We start from the raw sequence: 23,099 nt of genomic DNA on the forward strand, positions 1-23,099 counted from the left end.
ATATTATTTAATTTCTCTGGCACTTGTTTTATATATTTTGTTTGGGAATCATTGCTTGATTACTTTCTAAACAGCTAATTGATTGTTGCAGGACTGTTAATGAACACTTTTTGTAGTATGTCTTTCATTGTATATTCAGTTGTTATATGTCATAGGGTCCTTTTCTAGAATTGATGTGCATGAAGTGGTTGAAAGATGTGCTGTTGGTCGTGTGATTTGGAAAGAAGTCTTTAGGGGGAAGAGAAAGGGCATATATGTAATGTTTTGACTGGAGTAAAAGCGTGGATTACTCACAGTAGCAAGTCATGTCAATGAGCTTATTGATTTTGAAGGTCAGTTAATGATTGGCTGAGTAGAAGTTCATTTCTTTGTGCATAATTTAGACTCATCCGTAAAACAACCCTAAATAACTGCTGAAACTATTTCAAAGGTAAAGAATGTAGCACACATCAAAGAGAAACTAGGGAATTTTAAATAATTTCAAGCCTGTGAGTCAACTGAAGAAAAATTAGTAATCTAAAGAGAATGGAATTGATCATTAAAATGTTAATAAGGAGAAGAAAGATTTCAAAGCTTGAAAATTAAAATCTGAAACATATCAATAAAATTTATGTTTGAATTAATAAAGTATTTGGAAATAGGGTGCTTTGTAACAGAGTTGATCTTATATACAAACAATGATAACCCCAACTTCATAACTAATAGAGGCTGAGTGAGCTTAGCATAAAGATAAAGAGAGGGAAGAATTAAATTTTGGGTTGTAATATTGATAGTGGCTTTGTCTTCCATATAAAAGATGACAGACAGGCTTAGCTCAGATGGTTTAGGTTAGTATAGCCTCTCTAGGATAGACTGTTGTAGTCTGCTTTGACTAGAATATTGACTTCAAATCTTGTGGTTCTTTGAGACCCTTTGGAGTTCTGTAAAAGTTTTTATAATACTAAGCCATTATTTGCCATTTTTACTTTGTTGACATTTGCACTGATGGTGCAAAGCAGTATTTCTGTAACTTCATTGTACATAAATGTAGTGTCACCGAACTGTACTAGATTTCACCACTACCATATAGTTGTAAAGAAAAAAGAAAAAACAGTTTCAATTAAGAAGGTCTTTGGAGCAGTGAAAATTATTAGTTTTATTAATTTACAATCCTTGAGTGCATGTCTTTTATTTTTATTTTTCGCAGCACTGATTTTTCTTTGCTGTGTGTGGGCTTTCTCTAGTTGTGGAGAGCAGGGGCTACTGGCAAGTTGTGGTGCATGGACTTCTCATTGCAGTAGAGCTTCTGTTGCAGCGCATAGGGCTCTAGGAGCCTGGGCTTCAGTATTTGAGGCGCGGGGCTTCAGTAGTTGTCCTGTGGGGCTCAGTAGTTGTGGTGTTGGGGGCTTCAGTAGTTGGGGCACACAGGGTGTCAGTAATTGTGGTGCAGGGACTTAGGTGCCCTGCAGCAACTGAGGTCCTGTGGGATCTCTCCAGACCAGGGATGGAACCTGTGTCCCCTGCATTGGCAGGATTCTTAACCACTGGACTGCCAAGGAAGTTCAAGCATATGTCTTTTCAATTTTTAGTGTGATAAAATGGAAAACTCATAATGCTACGTCCCTAAGTACACTGTCTTGAAAAGCAGTTGTGTGGTTATTTGAGTTGGAGCTGAACTGGCCGCTTCTTTTATGGCACACTATCTTACTATAAAGAGTGACTGACAGACAAACTGTGGTTGGTCAAACTTGAGTATTTGATAGAAATTTTTTTGGGGAAAAGAACAAAGTGAGCCCCTTAGCAACTGACAGTGTTTGGTGCTTTCAAGCAGAATTTGAGCATTCAAGTAAATATTAGAATTTTGGAAACCTTGTTATCTGCACTATAAGTTTGAGAGCTTTCTAAATACTTAAATGCCTTTTCCAATGACTATTTTTTTTTTTCTGGGCAGAGATTTCTTGTGGCACTATTAAACTGTTTAGCATTTTTTCAAAATGTAACAACTATTTGGATGAAACATTACATACTGTAAGCTTCATATACTATATGCTATACTCATTACAGACTGTGTATAGTTTAAGAGAGATTTTCGCAGCTTGTTCCCAAAGAAAATCATTTGTGGAGAATTCGTCTCATGCTCCAAGATAAAGTGTCATGCTTATATTTAAATTCCTAATATATTTAAAATAATACCTCTAATGTTAATATTCAGACTCTTTCTTGGGCTAAGAAAAAATGTCAGTTGACAGGCATCTCCAAAAATGTCAGGTCAATGTTTAAATAAACCATTTATTTGAAATGCTAGCCAATCCGTAAACTACAGTATATTCTTCACACATGCAATTATAATAGCTAGAATTAGCAACAAACATGACATCTAACTAAAACAAAACAAAAATTAAAACGTTCATGCTGAACTCTAGAACGTAACTGTGGTCAGCAAGAAAACATGTATAATATGCATATGCGGTGCTTTGTATTTCTTGAAAAAAATCTACCAAACCCAGAGTCAGTTCAGTTTTTTGAAAGCAGTGCCACTTTTCCTTCATAGTTACACTTACTACCTGAAGGGATTTATGACACCCATGTTGCATTGGTGGTGGTTGTTGAAGGTTCCTGAAACCACCCTCAGATTCAGTGATTTTTCTAGGGGGACCAACAGAACTTGGCAAAGCTGTTGCACTCACTGTAGCAGTTTCGTATAGCAAAAGGACACAGATTACAATCAGCTAAGAAAGAAAGTGCATAGGTCAGAATCCAGGAGAGACTAATTGCAAGCTTCTGGTTGTCCTTGCACAGTGGAGTCAGACAGTTCTTAATTCTCCTGGTACCAGTGTGGGGCAATATGTATGAAGGATTGCTGATCAGGAAAGCTCACCTGAGCCTTGGTGTTTAAAATTCTTATTGAGGTTTAGTCATGTAGGCCTTATGCCCCCTTGTGGCTGACCTTTTTTTTTACTCCATCAGTTTGACTTCAGAGGAGAAGGAAGTTCTCCACTGCAAATAATATTAGTGTAAACGATCTGGCATGGTCCAAGGTTCTCAATAAACAGTCTTAACTAGACAGGATTTTCAGGTGTGTTGAGGTTATCTCCTAGGAGTGAGGCAAAGAAGAGATAGGCAGTTTAAACAACCCAGGCCAACTGTGTAGTTGTCGCACAAAGAAAGTGATATTTTGCTATTGTAAATTAAAACATGTTAACATTTGGAAGATCTTCATAACTCAGTGAACCAATATTGCCAAGTGGCTAGTTCATGATGCTACAAAATGTACATGAATAAATGGTATACCAGAGGATTTTAATAGCAGTGTATGGAACATTTCTGGGTGTGGTGAGAGTCTACATTTTAACTTTAAAGTAGCTACATTGAATAGCCGTTTTCATAACTTATGAACCAAAACAATGGACAACTGATTGAATTCAGAAACGGATATGAGGATCCAGCTCTCTTAAGTTAGCTATTAAAGAGTATATGCAAATGTAAAATAATGCTACTCTTTTCACTGAATATTCTTTTGGAAATTGTCTTACATAAGGAATATGTTTTTTATATTGACGATAGTAACTTATGTTCTCATTTCAAATATTTGCTATTGATTTAAAATTTTCTGTTTTAATTTCTGTTAATATTTATAGAAAGAACTTACATAAACACATTTCTTGGGGGTCAAGTAAGTTTTTAAATATGTCAGAGGACCTGGAGACCAAAAAACTGTTCTAGAGGTAATAGAAGGGCGAGATGAACAGCTAAATTAAGGGAAGAGTAGGAAGATCCCAGCTATCTGGGATCTCAGATAGCTGCAGTAGGGATTTAAATGTTCTCATGAATCTTCAGTTCCATCCTGTCACCTTCATTCTTTCTTATTACAGACTGGCTCTAACAAGTAGTGGAAAACCTAGCAAGCATAATGAACAAAGATTCTTTCTTGCATCTGGTAGCTTTTACCTTCAGAAGAAGACTGATTCTCACTTTCAGTGTGAAAAACCCTGCTTGTACCCTGTACCATGGCATGACCAGTATTGACTGGGCTTCATTCTTCAAAGAAAACTCCTCAGGAGCTGTATTGTTGTAAGTGGGGGAGAAACAGTAGCCAGAGGGTGGTGTGAATGTTGAGTGATTTTACTGAATGGGATGGGTGCCGAGTATCAGCACCTTCGAGTGTCAGCAATGTGTATAGAGTGCCAGTATTGTGGGAGTTCAGAGCAGGAGAGGTTGGGGTATTCAGGTGAGAAAACTAATATCTCTGCTCAGTTACTCTACTAGGAAAATGGATATAACCACAAGGCATCATATACTAGATGATTTTTAGATGAAACCATCACATGGGGGCAGAATGGTCTTTAGGAGATGCCATTGAGGAGGTGGAATTTGGGCTCTGCCAGGAGGCATGGTGTTCCCTGGAGGGAAGAGTGATAAAAGATCTCTAGAATGGAGGTGGGAGGACAGTGCAGGTTGAGGAAATAGCTTGAATGGGAGAATGCAAGGCATTCACCATGTGAATTCCAGTCAGGGATTATGACTTGAAAATTTCAGTGTAGGCAGGAATTTTTGAAAAATTTGTTTCTCTTAGCCTCCCACCTGTCAGTGCCTACTATTGTGCCAAGTGCTAGAGTAGAGAACTGTGAAGATTACTAAAATGTCCCAATATCCTCAAGTACTTTTCAAATCTAATGGAGAAAATAGATATGAAAATGACTAACTATATTGTTGTTGTTCAGTGGCTAAGTTGTGTCTAGCTCTCTGCAACCCCATGGACTGCAGCATGCCAGGCTTCCCTGTCCTTCCCTATCTCCAATATTTTGCTCAAGCTCATGTTCATTGAGTTGTTGATGCCATCCAACCAACCATCTCATCCTCTGTTGCCCACATCTCCTCTTGCCCTCAAGTCTTTCCCAGCATCAGGGTCTTTTCCAATGAGTTAGCTCTTCTCATCAGGTGGCCAGAGTATCGGAGCTTTGAGCATCAGTCCTTCTGTTGAATATTCAGTATTGATTTCCTTTAGGATTGAATAGTTTGATCTCCTTGCTGTCCAGGGGACTCCCAGGAGTTTTCTCTAGCACCACAATTTGAAAGCATCAATTCTTCAGTGCTCAGCCTTCTTTATGGTCCACTCTCACATCTGTACATGACTACCTGAAAAACCATAGCTTTGACTATACAGACCTTTGTTGGCAAAGTGATGTCTCTAATGTTTAATACACCATCTCTGACTCTGTGACCCCATGAACTGTAGCCCACCAGACTCCTCTGTCCATGGGGATTCTCCAGGCAAGAATACTGGACTAGGTTGCCATGCCCTCCTTGGGATCTTCCCAACCCAGGGATTGAACCCAGGTCTCCCTCACTGAAGGTGGATTCTTTTATCATTTGAGCCACCAGGGAAACCCAAGAATACTGGAGTGGGTAGCCTATCCCTTCTCCAGGGGAACTTCCGGACCCAGGAATCAAACCAAGATCTTCAGCATTGTAGGCAGATTGTTTACCAGCTGAACTACCAGGGAAGCCTGACCTTTGTCGGCAAAGTGACGTCTCTGATTTTTAATTCACTGTCGAGGTTCGTTATAGCTTTTCTTCCAAAGAGCAAGCGTCTTTTTAATTTCATGACTGTAGTCACCATCTACAGTGATTTTGAAGTCCAAGAAAAGAAAGTCTGTCACTGTTTCCGTTGTTTCCCTAATTGCCATGAAGTGATGGGACCAGACGGCATGACCTTCATTTTTGTTATGTTGAGTTTCAAGCCAGCTTTTTCACTCTCCTCTTTGACTCTCATCAAGAGATTCTTTAGTGTCTCTTCACTTTCTGCCATTAGGATGGTATCATCTTCATATCTGAGATTGTTGATATTTCTCTTGACAATCTTGATTCCAGCTTGTGCTTCACATAGCCCAGCATTTTGCATGATGTATTCTGCATAGAAGTTAAATAATCTGGGTGACAATATACAGCCTTGATGTACTCCTTTCCCAATTTGAAATCACTCCATTTTTCCATGTCTGGTTCTAACTGATGCTTCTTGACCTGCATACAGATTGATCAGGAGGCAGGTAAGGTGGACTGGTATTCCTATCTCTTGGAAAATTTTCTACAGTTTGTTGTGATCCACACAATCAAAGGCTTTAGCATAGTCAGTGAAGCAGAAGTACGTGTTTTTCTAGAATTCCTTTGCTATCTCTGTGATCTAACGAATGTTGGCAGTTTGAGCTCTGGTTCCTCTGCCTTTTCTAAATCCAGTTTGTACATCTGGAAATTCTTGGTTCGTGTACTGTTGAAGCCTAGATTGAATGATTTTTAGCATTAGCCTTGTTAGCATGTGAAATGAGTACAATCATATGGTAGTTTAAACTTTCTTTGCCATTTCCCTTCTTTGGGCTTGAAATGAAAACTGACCTTTTCTAGTCCTGTGGTCATTGCTGAATTTTCCAAATTTGCTGACATATTGAGTGCAGCACTTTAGCAGAAGCATCTTTTAGGATTTTTAAATAGTTCAGTTGGAATTCCATCACCTCCACTAGCTTTGTCTGTGGTCCTAAGGCCCACTTGACTTCACACTCTGCAATGTCTGGCTCTAGATGAGTGACCACACCATCGTGTGTAACTATATTATAAGACGACAAAATATCAAAAAAATCATATAAGAAATAAGCTGGAGCATGATAGAAGATTAATTATGACCAGAGGTTCAAGGAGATGGCATTTGTGATAGGCATATGATGAATGGCATGAATTTCTGAAGACAGTAAGGACATTTCAAATGAAAGGAAGAGCATGATCAAAATGATAGAGGCTTGAAAGTATGCATTTGATGTGTTTAGGAAGTGACAAATGGTCTTGTGAAGAGTGGAAAAGAATTTAATCCTTTACTGAAAGGATTGAATTCTTCACTGAATGTCATATCAATAGTTTGGATTTTATTCTATTAGCAATGGGACCATTTCAGTTTTTTGAGATGCAGTTCAGGCATAGATGTTTGGGGAAGTGTTACCACAGATAAAGGAAATAGAAGAGCAGGAATTACTACAGGACATGATAAGGAAGGATATTGACAGTGGGAAAGGAAAAGATTAGATAAATAAAAGGAATTTGGGATTGTCCAGGCTTTTTCACCAATTGGATATGAGATAAACAGAGGACTAAGAGCTACTGATGAGAAGTTTCCGCTAGGTTGAACAATGTGTACCTTTTTTTAACCTTAAAAATACAGCAATATATAGTTTTAGTTAATAATTTGGGAGAGTGGATTGATGTGTAACATAAGTCAAGATGAGAACCAGGGGAGAAGGAGGAGAAAGGATGTGGGAAGTACTATGGTGAGGTCATTTTTTGATGTGTTGAATTTGACTTATCAGTTGGGATATCCAGGTTGAAAGGTCCAGCAGTTGGAAATGCAGGTTGTCAATTGTGGTTGGCTGTAGAGTTAGGAATGATTTCTGTTGAAAAATACTGTGTAACACCAGGTGAACCTGATGGTTCTGTGCCCTAGATCATATACACTCCTCATATTTTGGAGATGCCAAAGAAAATCCTTTTGAATATTATACCGGTTGTTAAATGTGCTATATTGGGAATTAGGCAGAATGAAATTATTTAAAATAGAGAGTTTTATATTAATATTAAAATTGATGTATTGTTAAAAAAGGGACATTTTAATTTTCATAGTTACTGTGTTTATAAATAAGTATAAAATTGTTTGGCAGCTCTTATTAATCTAAGGGGCAAAAGCTTTCTTTTTAATAAATGTTGTGTTTTTAAAGAAGTAGCTGTCTTCTATGGTTTTCAGAGAATGTCTCAATCTGAAATTATTACAGAGTACAGTTTGTCTCCTGGTTGAATGCTGATTTGAGAGAATGTTAAACAGCTGTTGGTGTTATTATGTTTTATGTACTTAAACAAGAAGGAGCAGTTTCAGAACAATAGTCTTTTTCCATTGTTTTTATCTAATAGTAATCAAGCAAATTAAATACTTCCTTGCAGTTATGGGTATTTGTCTTGCCTAAGAATCAACATTGATATGAAATTGAATATACTTCAGGTAAAAATAAAATTGAATATACCAGGTAAAAATAATTTTAAAAAAATGAACATACAGGCTGATCCTTTGGTTTCTATTAAGTGAAGTGAAGTGAAGTCGCTCAGTCGTGTCCGACTCTTTGCGACCCCGTGAACTGGGGCTCACCAGGCTCCTCCGTCCTTGGGATTCTCCAGGCAAGAATACTGGAGTGGGTTGCCATTTCCTTCTCCAGGGGAGCTTCCCGACCCAGGGATCAAACCCAGGTCTCCCGCATTGCAGGCAGACGCTTTAACCTCTGAGCCACCAGGGAAGCCTATAATAGCCTTCTATTAGCGGAAGTTCAAAAATTTAGTCAAATTTTTCTGTGACTTCTTAGGTAATTTGTTACACAATCTATTTATAATTTTATTAACTTTTAGAAAACGTGCAAGACACATGTTCAAATCTATCAAAGCAGGAAATAGAGGAAATGGAAAACTAGAGAATAGTTTGCATGTTGCAATTCCAGTGATGTTGGAGATGCAGTTCGCAAGTTGGCAGAAGTGTTATGGCAAGAGAAATTGGAAGGAATCAGTTTTGCTTTTGAAGTTTTGAGTCTAAACGCTTGGAAAGATGCTGTTGCCATTAACAGTATAGAGGAGTAAAGCAGAAGGGGTGTGTGGATGTATGTGTTTGCTTAAGCATAGCTGCTGACCTATAGTCACCTTAAGGCTTCCCAGGTGATGCAATGGTAAAGAATCCATCTGCCAGTGCAGGAGACACAAGAGACATGAGTTTGATCCTTGGGTCAGGAAGATCCCCTGGAGTAGAAAATGGCAACCCACTCTAGGGTTGCCTGGAAAATTCCATAGACAGAGGAGCCTGGTGGGCTATAGTCAAGAGGGTCGCAAAGAGTCAAACACGATTGAGTGCATGCACATGTGCCCATACACGCAGAGTCACCTTAAGTTGGAACTTCTTAGAAGGTACTTGGTTAACACAGAAGCTTAACAGGAAAGTCAGCCTTAGAAGAATCTGGGAATCATCACAGAAGTTATACTTTGAGCTGAAGAGATTCAGATATTTCCATGAGTGAGAATAGAGAAATAGAAATTTCTGAGGAAATAAAGACCAAAAACCCATAGAAAATAAAAATGTAGGATGACCTTTGGCTCAGTTGCATTATCTTTTCATCTCCTTAAAAAAATGTTAAATAAGAAGCATATTTTGAAAAAGCATAGGGAGGAAAACTGTCTAAAACAGTGCCTAAACATGGTAGGTGCTTAAATTTTTGTTGAATGAATAAAGGTAATTGTTTGGGATATAAGGGACGTATGTGCTGTGCTTTGTTGTTCAGTCGTGTCCGACTCTTTGTGACCTTATGGACTGTAGCCCTCCAGGCTCCTCTGTCCATGGGGAATTCCCCAGGCAGGAATACTGAAGTGGGTTGCCATACCCTCCTCCAGGGGATCTTCCCACAGGGATCGAACCCAGGTCTCCCACATTGCAGGCGGATTCTTTACATTCTGAGCCACCAGGGAAGCCCAAGAACACTTGAGTAAGTAGCCTATCCCTTCTCCAGGGGATCTTCCTGACCCAGGAATCCAACCAGGGTCTCCTGCATTGCAGGGGGATTCTTTATCAGCTGAGCTACCAGGGAAGCCCTATAGGGGACATATAGGAGAGAGTAATGGACTCGCAGTGGAGAACTTTGAGTGACGTATTCTGATATCCTCAGCCCAGGCGATTATTGCTGAGAGCAGATGAGTGGATAGATCTGAGAATATTTTGAACTTTTAAAATGTTCTTTGAGATCCTCTTTGAGGTACCGAGAAAGTTCAACAAGTGAGGTCTGAAGTCTATTCTAATTCAGGAGGTTATATTCTTTCCATATTATCTGATAAGAGTTAGACTTGCAAAGTATATTTTGAAAGTTTAAAATATTTTCATGTTCCCATATCTGTATATAAGCTTTTTCTGGCCTTTGCTTGCCTTTACATTTTCCCTCTGCCTGTGACATCTTTCTCCCATTCTCAGTCCTTTGCTTTCTCTGAATTAGTTGCTCCTTACCTTGTAGGTTTCCATTTAGCCATCAGTTTTTTTCAGAAGGTGCACACTAAAATGCTAAAACTGAAGTTTTCCATTTGCCCCCACATTCTAGTACTTGCTGTATCAGAGTACCATTGCCCATTTTGTCTGTATTCTCCTCGAGATCAGAAACCATAAAGTTACACATAGTGGTGTTCTGTGGTGTTAACTTGTTTTTGTACCATGTAGCACAATGCTTGGTGCATATTTGTTGGCCATGGACTAAAGACCATGGCAGACTAAAGTTTGCTTTTAAACTTCAGGCTTGGTATTTTAAAGATGTATCTTAAAATACAGGTTAAGAAGTGTTGTAATTACAGTAGGTAGCCACTGAATCACCATACCCTCCAAAGTTTTAGATCGAACATTGTGAAATTTTTTTTTTAAGTATTTTTAAGAAGAAAAACTGCCCTTCAAGATAGTTTACAACTGTGTCACAGTAATGCATTCATTGGACCAGATGGTCACTAATCTCATTTTGTTGCCCCTATTTCGTGTTCTTAGTTACTGGCATGAACTATAATTGTTGAAGTTCTAAGGAAAACTAGACTGTAAAATATGGTAGTTTTCTGATAAATGGAATTCCACAGATAATAATAGCTGGAAGATGTGAGGTAGGAACTGTTAGTCTCCTGCCAGTAAGTATTATGCTTTTCCTTTTTCTTTTTTTTGTTACTTAAAAAAAATTTCTTTAACATGTTTGATTAGCGTACAGCATTTTTGGAAATGGTGTGGCTCTCTCTACCTTTCATTATCTGTTTTTTGAGGTGATAGGAGTTCGGTTAGTGAGAACGAGACTATCTTGGTTGAGTGCACTTCACTGTAAATTTTTGATTGCATAAGCATCATGTTATTTGGTCCTACCTTTAGTAGGATTGGAGAAGGCAATGGCACCCCACTCCAGTACTCTTGCCTGGAAAATCCCATGGACGGAGGAGCCTGGTAGGCTGCAGTCCATGGGGTCACTAAGAGTCGGGCACGACTGAGCGACTTCACTTTCTTTCACTTCAGGAGGATCAGTCTGTCAGTAAACTGAATTTGTGAATATATAATAGTGCTGTTTCCTTAAAAATACTTCTCCAGAACTTAAACCTCTAGGTCCAAAACCCTGTAAATATGTCACCTGTGTCAAAAGGAAATAGAGCTAATTTAATATGAGATATACAACTAGCTGCATAGACACACACATACTGCTTACTTGCCTGAACGTACAAGTATACTCAAGAGGTCGAACATACACATGAATGTTAATTTTACTGTAGTTGGTCTAAGGATACTACACCTCTTAGACTTAGTCTAGTGATTGTTCAAGTGAATTACTAGTGACCAGATTTTAGTCTGTCTGCATAGTGATATGGGGCAAAAAAAGACTGAATAAAATCATTTACTGTAAGGTATCTTTACTTTCCCCTTTAAAAAGTCCATTTATTTTTGTTAACCACCAGCTTACACTGTACAACTGTAAGAAATGTGTTTGTTAAGAGGAAATGGAAGTTACAGGAGGTTTATAGTAGTTTTAGCATATGTTTTTAGTTTATGTCTTACCAGTCTGAAATAACCAATTTAATTTCAGAAAGGACAGCATGTGTGAGAAAATCTGATTAACACATCTTTGAGAGTTACGGAAAAACTTGAGTTCGTGATATGACCAGGCACACAGCGTTCCAGGTGATTGAGGTGACAAAGGTTTTGGCAGTTAAATTTTTGCATATGCTTCTCTCTGAGAACTTTGGTGCCTGCCAGCGGCATAACTAGGAGGTATAATAGCGTAGTGGAAAGTAAAAGTGACCTGCTGGGAGCTTCAGTGTAGTTTCCTTTTTAGACGAAGGATGTTTGTTGATAGTGCTATTTAATTGTTTTCTACTGTAGTAGACAGTTTCCATTTAGTATTGCCCGGTTAGTTTAATAGTTTGAGTTAAGTGTCTATATTCACACCAGGTTGCTTTCTTATGGTACAGATTTCTTTATTATTCTACCTGATTAGCCGCTCCAAAATCCCTTAAACATACTGCACCAGTGTAAAACGTGTTTATAAAAACATTTATGTGATTCTTGATTTAGAAATAAGATGATCCTATAGCTTGGGCAACTTGTCTTTTCTAGTTAACTTATTTAATATGTTTCATCTCGGATGTTTTATCTTAGATACAGTGATTGTGTAGTGTCTACCATGTCTGCTTGTAAGATTTAACAAAAAATGGCAAAACTAGCTGAGAAAAATATATTTACTTCTTAAATTTCCTGCTGTTTCTTTTTCAAATCTTCCTTAAAAGAGAGACAGAACACGAGAGAGCTATAACTTACTTTTAACTAGGAGAACATTAGATATTTTACTATTAAAGTATTAGGCAAATTTAAGTCACAGTATCTCAAATGCATATTGTCCTTACTATCCCTCCAAAAAATATATCCACGTTGGGGCGGAATGAGGCTATTTGAAGGCTTCTAGAAGTCTAGGGTTGCCAGGAGGAATGAGAGTGTTCCAGTGTCAATTAATATGTGTGATCTGTAAAGTTCAAAGAGATGTTTTGGGAAAAGAAATTTCCTCTTAAAATCAGTATTTTAGTAGAAACAAAGATTGGTATTTCCTGTCCTCTTCCCAAAATTAGATGGAAAGTAAACAAGACTGGAAGATAGGAAGATAACTGAGGCTTAGGTGATCCACAAATTAAGCAGTCAGTTAGTATAAAATTTGAGATTTTCATTGATGACGTTGATTTAGTCTTGTAGTCTGTGTACACTGTTTATGTGTATCAAATTTTGTATGTATTTGTAATAATACTGTGCAACCTTCTGTGAAGTTAGTTATTATGTGCCTGTACAGCGTGTGTAGTGCTTTTTCATTTTTATGTATTTCTCTGAAGGAGTTTAGGACAAATATTTAATATATTTTAAGGCTGAGATGAAGGTTATTTCCCCCCTTTTTACAAGTGATGGTAATGAGGTACAGAGTTTAGAGACTTAACCATGATTATGGAGGTTTCTGGTAAGTCCTAGTCTCACCAGTCCATTTAATCTCTTTTGAAGACATTTAGAGGTGCCATTGCAACCATCTTACCTTTGCAGATGCAGTTAAAATATTCTTGTCAGTATGATTCATCTTGATAATTTGAAGTGAACATAGATCAAGAAATTCTAAGTTTTCTGGGTAAGACCATTCAGGTTTTTTCCTTGAACCTCAGAGACTTGTAGCAGTATAATGTTTGAACTCTTTCGAGAATCACGTCCAATTCCATATATGCTCATATGCCTGTAATTTTGTTATAGTTGTCATCAAGAATTGACATGTTTTATCTAATGTGTTCAAAGTTAAGGGATTTTTGCATAAAGGGACTTACTAATAATCAGGAAACAAAAGTTGTTTATTTAGTTTTAAGTCTCTGTCTTGAACTGAATACCTGTTCGAATGCCAGAATCTTACAGAAAGTACTTAGATGTAAAATCTGAAACTCACAGATATAAGTCTTTAGTTAGGGGTTTATTATAACATAGGATTGTGTAATGCCTTGTGACCCTCCATGTATCATTTTACTGTGAGCTCACAAAATGAGATTAAAAAAAATCTTTTAATTTTGACGTTTTCCTTAAAACACAACAGAAATTTAACAAATATCAAGTACATAAAAGTACATTGTTTAAACTGTCCTTAATTTTGTCTTTATTGAACAAAAAATAAATCTGCTCTCTGTGTTAACGCCACTACTTTAGGTAATAAGGAATGTACCTGTTTGACATTCCAAAGTTGAACCATGTATTTTCACAGCTAAATAAACTTTGAGACTGGAATTTCAAAATTTTGTTCTGATCCTCTGTAATTGAATTTTAGCTTTTCAAAGAGCTTTAAATGATCATTGGTCCAAGCTTTTCCTATTAGACTTAAAAAAACACAGATCTTAATAGTTAAATTTACTTGTCAGTAGCCTCAAAGAATGGTTGAAATGAAGGCTAGGAATTTAGAGGAATGCAGTGTTGATTTGTTGTTCTGCTTCTTCCTCTAATACTAATGGTTTACAATTGTTTTTTTCCTGTTAAGTTACAGTGAAACTCCATGACTGTTTTTTCATTATTTTATTTGTCTTATAAACAAATTTTCAAATAAATAGGTTGGGTTTTAGAAGAAAATTAAAAATAACTCTTGTGAGAAGTTTTAAGTGTTTTTTTTTTTTTTAAATAAGTGAAGAATCGTAAACTTTCACTACATCAAGCTTACAGAAGCAGTCATAGTACTATAATAGTTTTGACTGTCAATTTATGGCTAGGTAATGTCAATGTATTGTTAATGTAAATGTTTATTGTTTTCCTCTCAGTGTTTCAAGTTAAGACTATAAGTACCAAGAATAAATTTGGATGACTAATAGAGTGAAAGTGTAAAAATATTTTATAACAGTTACTTTGTAGATTTGTTTCTATGCTCATATGAAAATTCAAGTTTGTTTATATCAATCCATGTGGCTTTTATAGGCATAGACTGGTAGTGTGGATGATGCTAGGGTTGTAGCCAGTCATTTAAGCAGATTATCTAGTAGTATGGTAGGTAGAAGATAGTTAAATTGAGAGCAGGAAAATAGACAAAGTTGTTATTTATTTTCAACCTGTTTGTTACATTTGAAGAGTTCAAATGTGTGGTTATGGAGTGGATCATCTTAAGACAAAAGGAAATAACCAGTTTCATAATGAAATGGAAAATGAGAATAGTAGCCTTTAGACAGTGTCATTTCCATTTGTCCATCTTACTCTTATTTTTCTAATTAGCCATTTGATTGTAAGAAGTGTTTGTATCTTGAACAGATAGACAGTTCTAGGGGTTCGAGAGATGGGCTAAAATAGAAGAGGTGAATATGTGAGGTGTTTAGTTAAGCCTGGGCTTATACAACAGATTAAAAAATGAGTAAATGAGTTCATTATTTTTGAGAGACTAGGAAATTAAAAATAATTGAGTTAAAATTGGAATGAATATTTCAGAGTAAAATGTAAATGTTTGTTACATGTAGGTATGCAAAGTCTGTCGTCGTATGTTTTTCAATTACCAATAGTAATTTTATGGTTTCTGTTTTTATTCTAATGTTTCAACTTTCTTTCTTAGGTGGTATCATGGAAAACTTGATAGAACTATAGCAGAAGAACGCCTCAGGCAAGCAGGGAAGTCCGGCAGTTACCTTATAAGAGAGAGTGATCGGAGGCCAGGGTCCTTTGTACTTTCCTTTCTTAGCCAGACGAACGTTGTCAACCATTTTAGGTAAGTCTTTATTCCTATTATGAGGCCACATCCTATAGCTGTTTTGCTGTAGTATTCATAAGTGTACCTGCTTTAGTGGCATTTAAATAATGGATAAAGAAATGTGTTTTCAATTAAATGATTTAATAAGTGTTTTAGAATAGATATTATTAATGCTTACATTTTTGTTTACAAACAGTATTATTGGACTTTTTTGTGCTGATCATAAATATAGTTACTGCTTTTAAAGTACAAAGAATTACAAAGAAACTTTGGTAAAGCAGAAATAATGGAAATGTATACTTTCAGATCACTGAGTAATAGAAAATGCAGAAACTGTATTTTAAAAGTGCCCTTTACTTCATTTTACCTTCTCTGTTCTGAACTCTTTCTAGACGTTTATTCAGTTAAACAGGTATCTGGATTTTCAAGTACAGCTATAAAAGTCTGTATCAATATATTTATATATAGTATTGTCTTTGATTTCATTTTTATGGGAGATGTTGAAAAAAATCATCTAGTGCCTGTAAAGTTAAATAATAAAGTGTTTGTATGCCCTTAATTTTTAGATTTTAAAATATACTTTAAAAGTACCATCATCACACATGTGGAATGTGAAATTATTATACTCTAAATATTTCAAGAGCTCTGTAAGCCTACTTTTAGCCTAAGAAAATTATTAAAATTGCTCTTTTGTCTTAAATATGGAAAGTAAGGAGAGGTATCTGAGGATGGATTTATAAATATTTTAATGAATTAAGTAATTGAGGTTTATAAGTCAGATATGTATTTCATTTCAAATGTATGCATATATCTTTTCAAAAAGAAATAGCATCAAGTAACTTGCATATGGTGAAGGTATTAATAAGTGGTATTTTACTATAGGAATGCAGGTAAAGGAAAAGTATGAGAATTACAGATTTCTAATTTCTATGGAATTTGGTCTTAAAAATTGACTATAAAGGTTTTTCTTATATTGTATTTTTTTTTCCTGTACAAATAGGATTATTGCTATGTGTGGAGATTACTACATTGGTGGAAGACGTTTTTCTTCTCTGTCAGACCTAATAGGTTATTACAGTCATGTTTCCTGTTTGCTTAAAGGAGAAAAACTGCTTTATCCAGTTGCACCACCAGAGGCAAGTAAAATGTCTTTCAAAACTTTATTATTTCACTTTACTAATAGGATTAGCTGTTGTTCAGTTTCTCGTGATGTTTATTATATAATTAAAGATTTAATTCTGGTTGTAGTGTCAGAGCAAAATTGGCAACTTCTTTTAAAAAAGAGTGATTTTACTTTGTGTTTACTAGATTTTTTATCATATGGTATGATGATACCGTAACAAATATTTCTTAGTAAATGCGGAGTAATTACTGATATCATAGTACTAATGCTGAAGTTGCTCTAAGATTCTGAAATGTCTTGTGCATTATTGGAGAAAGGTTACTTTATATGTTCTGCAGTTTATTTAAAATTAAGTGATAACTCATAATACCTGGTTAAAAACATATTGGTTATACTGTTAAAAGAATTTTTGTAAAAACAAAAACACAACAAGATGAGCATTTCTAGGATTTGTATTTTTAGAGCCCCAGTAAAAATTAGTTTGATCGTAGGATTCTATAATGTGGATTTTTATTGACTTTTTATGTGGACATACCCAATTTGACTTTGACATAGAAAAGTTTTCTTCTGTAAATCAATTTTTTTATGGTTTCTAGCCAGTAGAAGATAGAAGGCGTGTCCGAGCCATTCTCCCTTACACAAAAGTACCAGACACTGATGAAATAAGGTATTTTATAATATATTTTCATTTATAGGCATTTGAAAGACTTTGAAAATTTGTAGCTCTTGGACTAGGAAGGTTTTGGAAATTGAGGAAATAGCATCCAGCAAAGCATGTCCTTTATGTTATGTCCATTATTCCTGTCTCCCTGTGTTGGCTTATCTGTTCAGACTGTGGATTTGGATCAGAGAAGCCACAGTGAAGATGACAGGAGAAATAACTTAACTTTTATTAGACTATCTTACAGAGTAAGGAGAGGGCTGTTATATTCAGTACTCTACTTTAATTTGTATTACATGACATTTATGCCTCTGTAAATGTTACTCAAGTGATTTAATTTTTATTTTACATTATGAGTGAATAATTTTGTTATTAATGGTATAAAACTATAGAACATAGTAAATTTTGTTTTTATTATGTAATTTATACAGTTTATTTTTATTGTGTCTGTATAATTTGATTTATTATATGAGTTGATAATTAGCAAATTTACTACATAATTTGATAATCAATTATCAAATTATCTGTATTTTTCTGTAAGCTACCAGCTTTCTGGTTTGTTTCTTACTCGTAAAATGTTAAGGCTACTTTGAATAATTACTGGCCCTGAGTTAAAGCTTCTCATAGAAATCAACAGCAGCATTTAAAATGTAGTGATAACTTTTGGAAGGTACTAAAAGCCAAAGACAGTAAAACTGTTGGTGCCTTAGCACGAATCAAGATAGTGGAAGAAATATATAGTGTTTTTCACTGCCCCACACTTGCAGTTAAACAAAATCACTGGTTTCACTTATGACTTATTGGTGAGATACGAAAGCATATTTATTTTGTAAATCTCAACCTTCGGCTACATATCTTTAATATCTTTGCGATGAGATGGGACATATTCACAAAACACCTCTACTGTGTACCAGAGTTCATTGTTTTCGCTACCTTTTTTGTGCACACCATTTTCACCTGAGAGAATAACTGACAGGCAAATTATGGTTATTCAGATTTGAGTATCTGACCTTTTTTTAAGAGGAATAACCGACAGTATTTGTTGCCAATGACAGTTTGAGCTTTCAGGGAAAAATTAGAATTTTGGATACCCTATGTTTGCCATCAGGAGTTTGACAGCTTCTTAGATACTTCATGACTTTTCTGACAACATTGGTGGTGATTCTTCAATAGAGTGTGATGTTTTGATACTGTATAACATATTTGTATGGGATGGATCTGCACAGCTCAGTGAAACAGTATTTTCTAAGTGATCAATGCATGAGGTTACCAAATTACGGCTGGGCAAAAGATCTACTCAAAGGGTAAAACAGACCAGTAGATGTTATTGGACTGGTACGGAAAGTTCATAGATGCGTAGTTTAAGATTCCACATTATAATCAATTTCCGAAAAAGTACTGCTGTCAAGTTTTAGGTTTAATGTCATAGAATATCTATAGTTATCTGAAAGGCAATTAATATACTCATCCCTTTCACGGCTACATATTTGTATAAAGCCAGATTTTCCTCATATACTTTAAGCAAAAAAACTATATAGCAACAGATTGAATACAGAAACAGATAGGAGAATCCCGTAGTTTTCAGTTAAGCCAGACATGTACAAAAATGCAAGACAATAATATTCTTACTGAACATGTGAAAATTATAATTACTTTTTGTATTATCATGATAATGGAGTATGTTAATATTTTAAAGGAGTTAATAAATATTTTTAAATATTTACATTTTAAACTCTAATATGGTAAACATCAATAGATATATAATTCATGTAAATGAATAAATGAGAAAACCTATTAGGGTATCAATTTTTAAAAGTGTAAATGGGTCCTGAGAGACCTTCCAAAGTTGAATACTTCTGATTTAGGAAGGTGAAAATTTAAACATGAATTAGAATGTCATAAGTATGTTTGAAGTTGTGAGTCTTTTTAAGTTTGTATATACCTGAGAGGGCTTCCTTGGTGGCTCAGACAGTGAAGAGTCTGCTTGCAGTGCAGAGATCTGAAAAATCCCATGAACAGAGGAGCCTGGTGGGCTACAGTCCATAGGGTTGCAAAGAGTTGGACATGACTGAGCAACTAACACACACAAATAACTGAGAAGTTGTTGTTTTTTTCCAAGGAAAAACATCTGAAGATAAATAAAATTTAATAAAGCACTTTATTCTATTTTGAAGAAAAATGAAAAATAATAATGAATTTTAGGATTATGTTATCATACTAGGTGCTAGTAAGCTTTTTATTTTCATTGTTTTTTTTAATCATAAAAAGTTGGTAATATAACAGCAATAAAAGAAGTAAACAACTTAAAACCTCTTATGACTGCATTTGACCGAAAATGAAACATGACATTTCTTCTTTCTCTTTGACTTCTTGTCCATATGCACTCCCTTTTTACTCACGATTATTTTCTTAATGTATCTGTTTGGTTCTGGAAAAGAACAATTTATTTGGCTAAGTGGTTATGTCTGCCACCTTTCAGCTAGTAAAATATTGGTCACTGTTAATACCTTTAGAATCAAGGTAGAATGCAGTATTCTGCGCTTATTCAAAAAGAGTGTATTTCAAGCATGATACTACTCCCAAGTAACCATGAAGCTTCAGATAGTCTAGAGAAAAAGTTTTCAAAGACACGAGAAGAGATTTACGTACTACAACTTTGGTTTGTTGTATTAAGTTTGAATATTTGGTTTGACTATTAAGACTGAAAGGAAAATTTGATTAAATAATTACATATATATGACAGATAAGGATATAGATACAGGGTTAGTGGTAGCATCCAGTCTATCTCAAAATCTTCACTCAAAAGCATTTGTTCAAGCCTAAAAGGAAAAGTTCAAGGAATTATTAATGGGTTTTATAATGATGAAATACATTAACAATTTTTTAGTTCTGTGATTGGGTAAAGACTGAAAACATCTAGACAGCAATGAAAGTAAACTATATTGTGTGTGTGTGTGTATGTATATATATCCCTCCACTAGGATATTGATGACAGAAAAAGCATGCATGCATTTTCATACCACTTGGTTCCACTTTTGGAGAAAGAGTGCTGTACTTGTTGGACAATGGATAGCTGAGTGAATTACATAAACTTTTTTTTTTAATGAGAAAAATGTTAGTTTCATAAGCATCTGTGTGGTAAGGCTAATTATGCTTATTTAAAGTCAACTTTTTATAAAGTAACCTGTGTATGTGGAATGAGTTCATGTTTATGTTTATAATTTTAGTTTAACCTACTTTTGAAAGAGTAATAACATTGAAACTTAAATTTTAAAGTTCAGCTTTCTTGTAGTTACACCTCCAAAGCTGTAATATATGTATAATTACTGTCCACATAAATTCCAGTTTGAGTCTAATAATAATCCGTGATATAGATAGTACAGTTACCATTATTAAACGCATTTTACACATGGTGAAATTAAGATTCAGGTTTACAAGTATCTTCAAAGTTTTACATGTAAATGATGACAGAAATAGAACAAAAATCTAGGGTATTTGACTTTAACCTCTTGCATTTTTATAGTATTATCTCTGTGATGTGGTATATGATCACATAAATTTCCATGTTTCAAAATTTCATTTAATTTTGATAACTTCATAATTACTGTTTTCAGTTTCTTAAAAGGAGATATGTTCATTGTTCATAACGAATTAGAAGATGGATGGATGTGGGTTACAAATCTAAGAACAGATGAACAAGGTCTTATTGTTGAAGACTTAGTAGAAGAGGTGGTAAGTTTTATTTTTTCTTCTCCTTCTTAAAACTTTAAATACTTCTTAAATTTGAAACTTGCCCATAATCAGGGAAGTCAGGTATAGATATATTTCTTTTATGAAAAACCTTAATTCATAAGTGCAAGTAATTTTTCATTAAAATGCATTTACTATTGCTGAATGCTATTTATTTGTAAAGGGCATATCCAAGTTAACCACATCATTCTGTAGCTGCCAATTTTCACAAAGTTTTAATGAGTTTCTAGAATTAAAAATTTTAACGTTTGTGCTTGTTTGTATCCCTTTTTAAAAGTCTTCTTGGTCTTCCTCATAAATGATGTTATGTCGGACTGACTGTGGAATCTCAAATGGTTGCACGTGTTTGCTTTCAAATTCTTTATCTCCCAAATATATGTATAATTTTCTAGTAACCTTGGAGAAATTTAGTTACATTACACGTATATTATCACATGGTTTTATATTTTGAATATTTGGCTTGTTTTCAGTGTCATCACAAAGTACATTATCAGCAGTCTTAGACACAATATAAATAATTCTACATATGCATTTCTAGATACAGATCAGCATTCAAGCAGCATTTGCACTTCAAATACAGTATTCAGTATCACCGAAACATATTAAACATTATATTATAGTTTAGGAATTCACTCATTTGGATTTGTCCAGCAGGATGGAATGGTTTTCTGTTATTCTTTCCACAACCTTCAGAGTGACTATTTCTAAATTATGTCTTGAACCTGGTAATATGCTGAAACCTGTGCTCTGATTATTGTTCCAGGAGGACGGCAGTGGAGAATATTTTTCTTTGCTATTAATTCTCTTGTCTGCCTTATCTGGCAGCCAGATCTTGATATGTAGAAGTAAAACATACTGAGGAAAAGTGGGAAGAGTTGAGGAAATGGTATGATACGTTCCATACTCGTAGTCACATTGTTACTTAGGTAGAAGAGTTGGGATTAGAACTAAGGCCTAGATTAGAATTCTGTATTCTACAGCGGAAGAGGTATTTATTCTCTATGGGCAAGGCGTGTTCAAAATGAAGAATCTTATCTAGATTAGTTTTACTAAAAAGTTTCTTCATAGTATGTTGAATTTTCTTCCTGCTGTAACACACCTACCCTCATTATGCTGATTATTTAAAGGAATTGAAGTATAAACTTTTCTTTCAAGCTCTTGGGACTCTGGGTCAAATTTAACAAAACAAGTTTTAATAAGGATAAGTGAAAATTATCTGATGAATACAGAAAAAAAAAATCCAGTTTGAGATGAGACATGACCTAACATAAAAGGAAAGAAAAAAAGGAACAAGTTAATAGCCCAATATGAGTTAACGATGTGATGTGGCTGTTAAAAATGAATATGGTCATACTTTGAATTAGTAGTGGAATAATCCAAATCAAAATTACAGTTTTCTCCAATATTTAGGATGATTTTTCATAATGGTCTTTATTGGGACATAGTTAATCCTTGAAGGTTAAAGAGCCATTTGGTGATTATCTAGATATCAGACATGTGGTTGGTGGTTAGATTTGAGAGATTTTCCACTATGACATTCTAATTTTAATTACCATTCGCCAAACACATTTGTTCTGTTCTGTCTTAATTCTAGAATATAAGCTCTCTGAGGATTTTTGTCTCTGATTCAGTGATATGTCGCCATTGAACAGAATAATGCCTTGCAGTAGAGGCAGTCAGTCAGTGTTTGCTGAATGAATGGCTGTCTCTCTGCCTGTTCTTTTCCGTCTTCCTTGACACTCTTACCCTGCTGGACTGATTTGGGAAATCTGATTGTCTCTCAGTTTAGCTCAGATGTTGCCTTTTTTCTTTCAGAGAGATTTTATGCTTTCTGAGACTAAATTGTTCTTCATGTGTTTCCATAGCACCTTGTTAACTTTGTATGCCATTACATTGTAAAATAAATTTATTCTGTAAAAATCTCATGTAGAGATTAACTCTCTCTGGGTAAGAAAATAATGCATTTTGTTTTTATGTCATTTTTTTTTTAGTGTTTTGTAGTATAGAAGGCATTTAGCAAGTGTTTGATTTTTCTTTGGTTCGATATTTGAGTGAGGACCAAATTGAGAGAAGTATTAATAAATCTACATATACTTAGTCCATTTTCCTATTCCTACCTTTTTTATTCAATGGAAACTTGACGCCACAGTATACTGGCTGGGTATTTAGGACTACAGTTCAACAGATACTAGTGAAAATTATATGCCCAGCTTTGTGCTAGTGGTTTGGTGGTAGTTGGTATTAACAAAGAATGACTAATGTCTTAAGATGCTTATAGCCATGATAATGA

General features: G+C 35.1%; 1 protein-coding gene across 1 annotated transcript in view; it reads left to right on the forward strand.

Annotated features, from left to right (window-relative positions):
* The window catches only part of RASA1 (RAS p21 protein activator 1), a 101,074-nt gene that overhangs the window by 34,082 nt on the left and 43,893 nt on the right, over window positions 1–23,099 (forward strand). Inside the window, exons 2-5 of the mRNA XM_052644433.1 lie at window positions 15,141–15,293; window positions 16,276–16,411; window positions 16,995–17,065; window positions 20,674–20,791. Of these exons, the coding sequence (XP_052500393.1) occupies window positions 15,141–15,293; window positions 16,276–16,411; window positions 16,995–17,065; window positions 20,674–20,791 (478 nt within the window). The remainder of the gene's footprint in view (window positions 1–15,140; window positions 15,294–16,275; window positions 16,412–16,994; window positions 17,066–20,673; window positions 20,792–23,099) is intronic.

Source organism: Budorcas taxicolor, chromosome 7 (assembly GCF_023091745.1).
Source record: "Budorcas taxicolor isolate Tak-1 chromosome 7, Takin1.1, whole genome shotgun sequence".
Classification (NCBI taxonomy): domain Eukaryota; kingdom Metazoa; phylum Chordata; class Mammalia; order Artiodactyla; family Bovidae; genus Budorcas; species Budorcas taxicolor.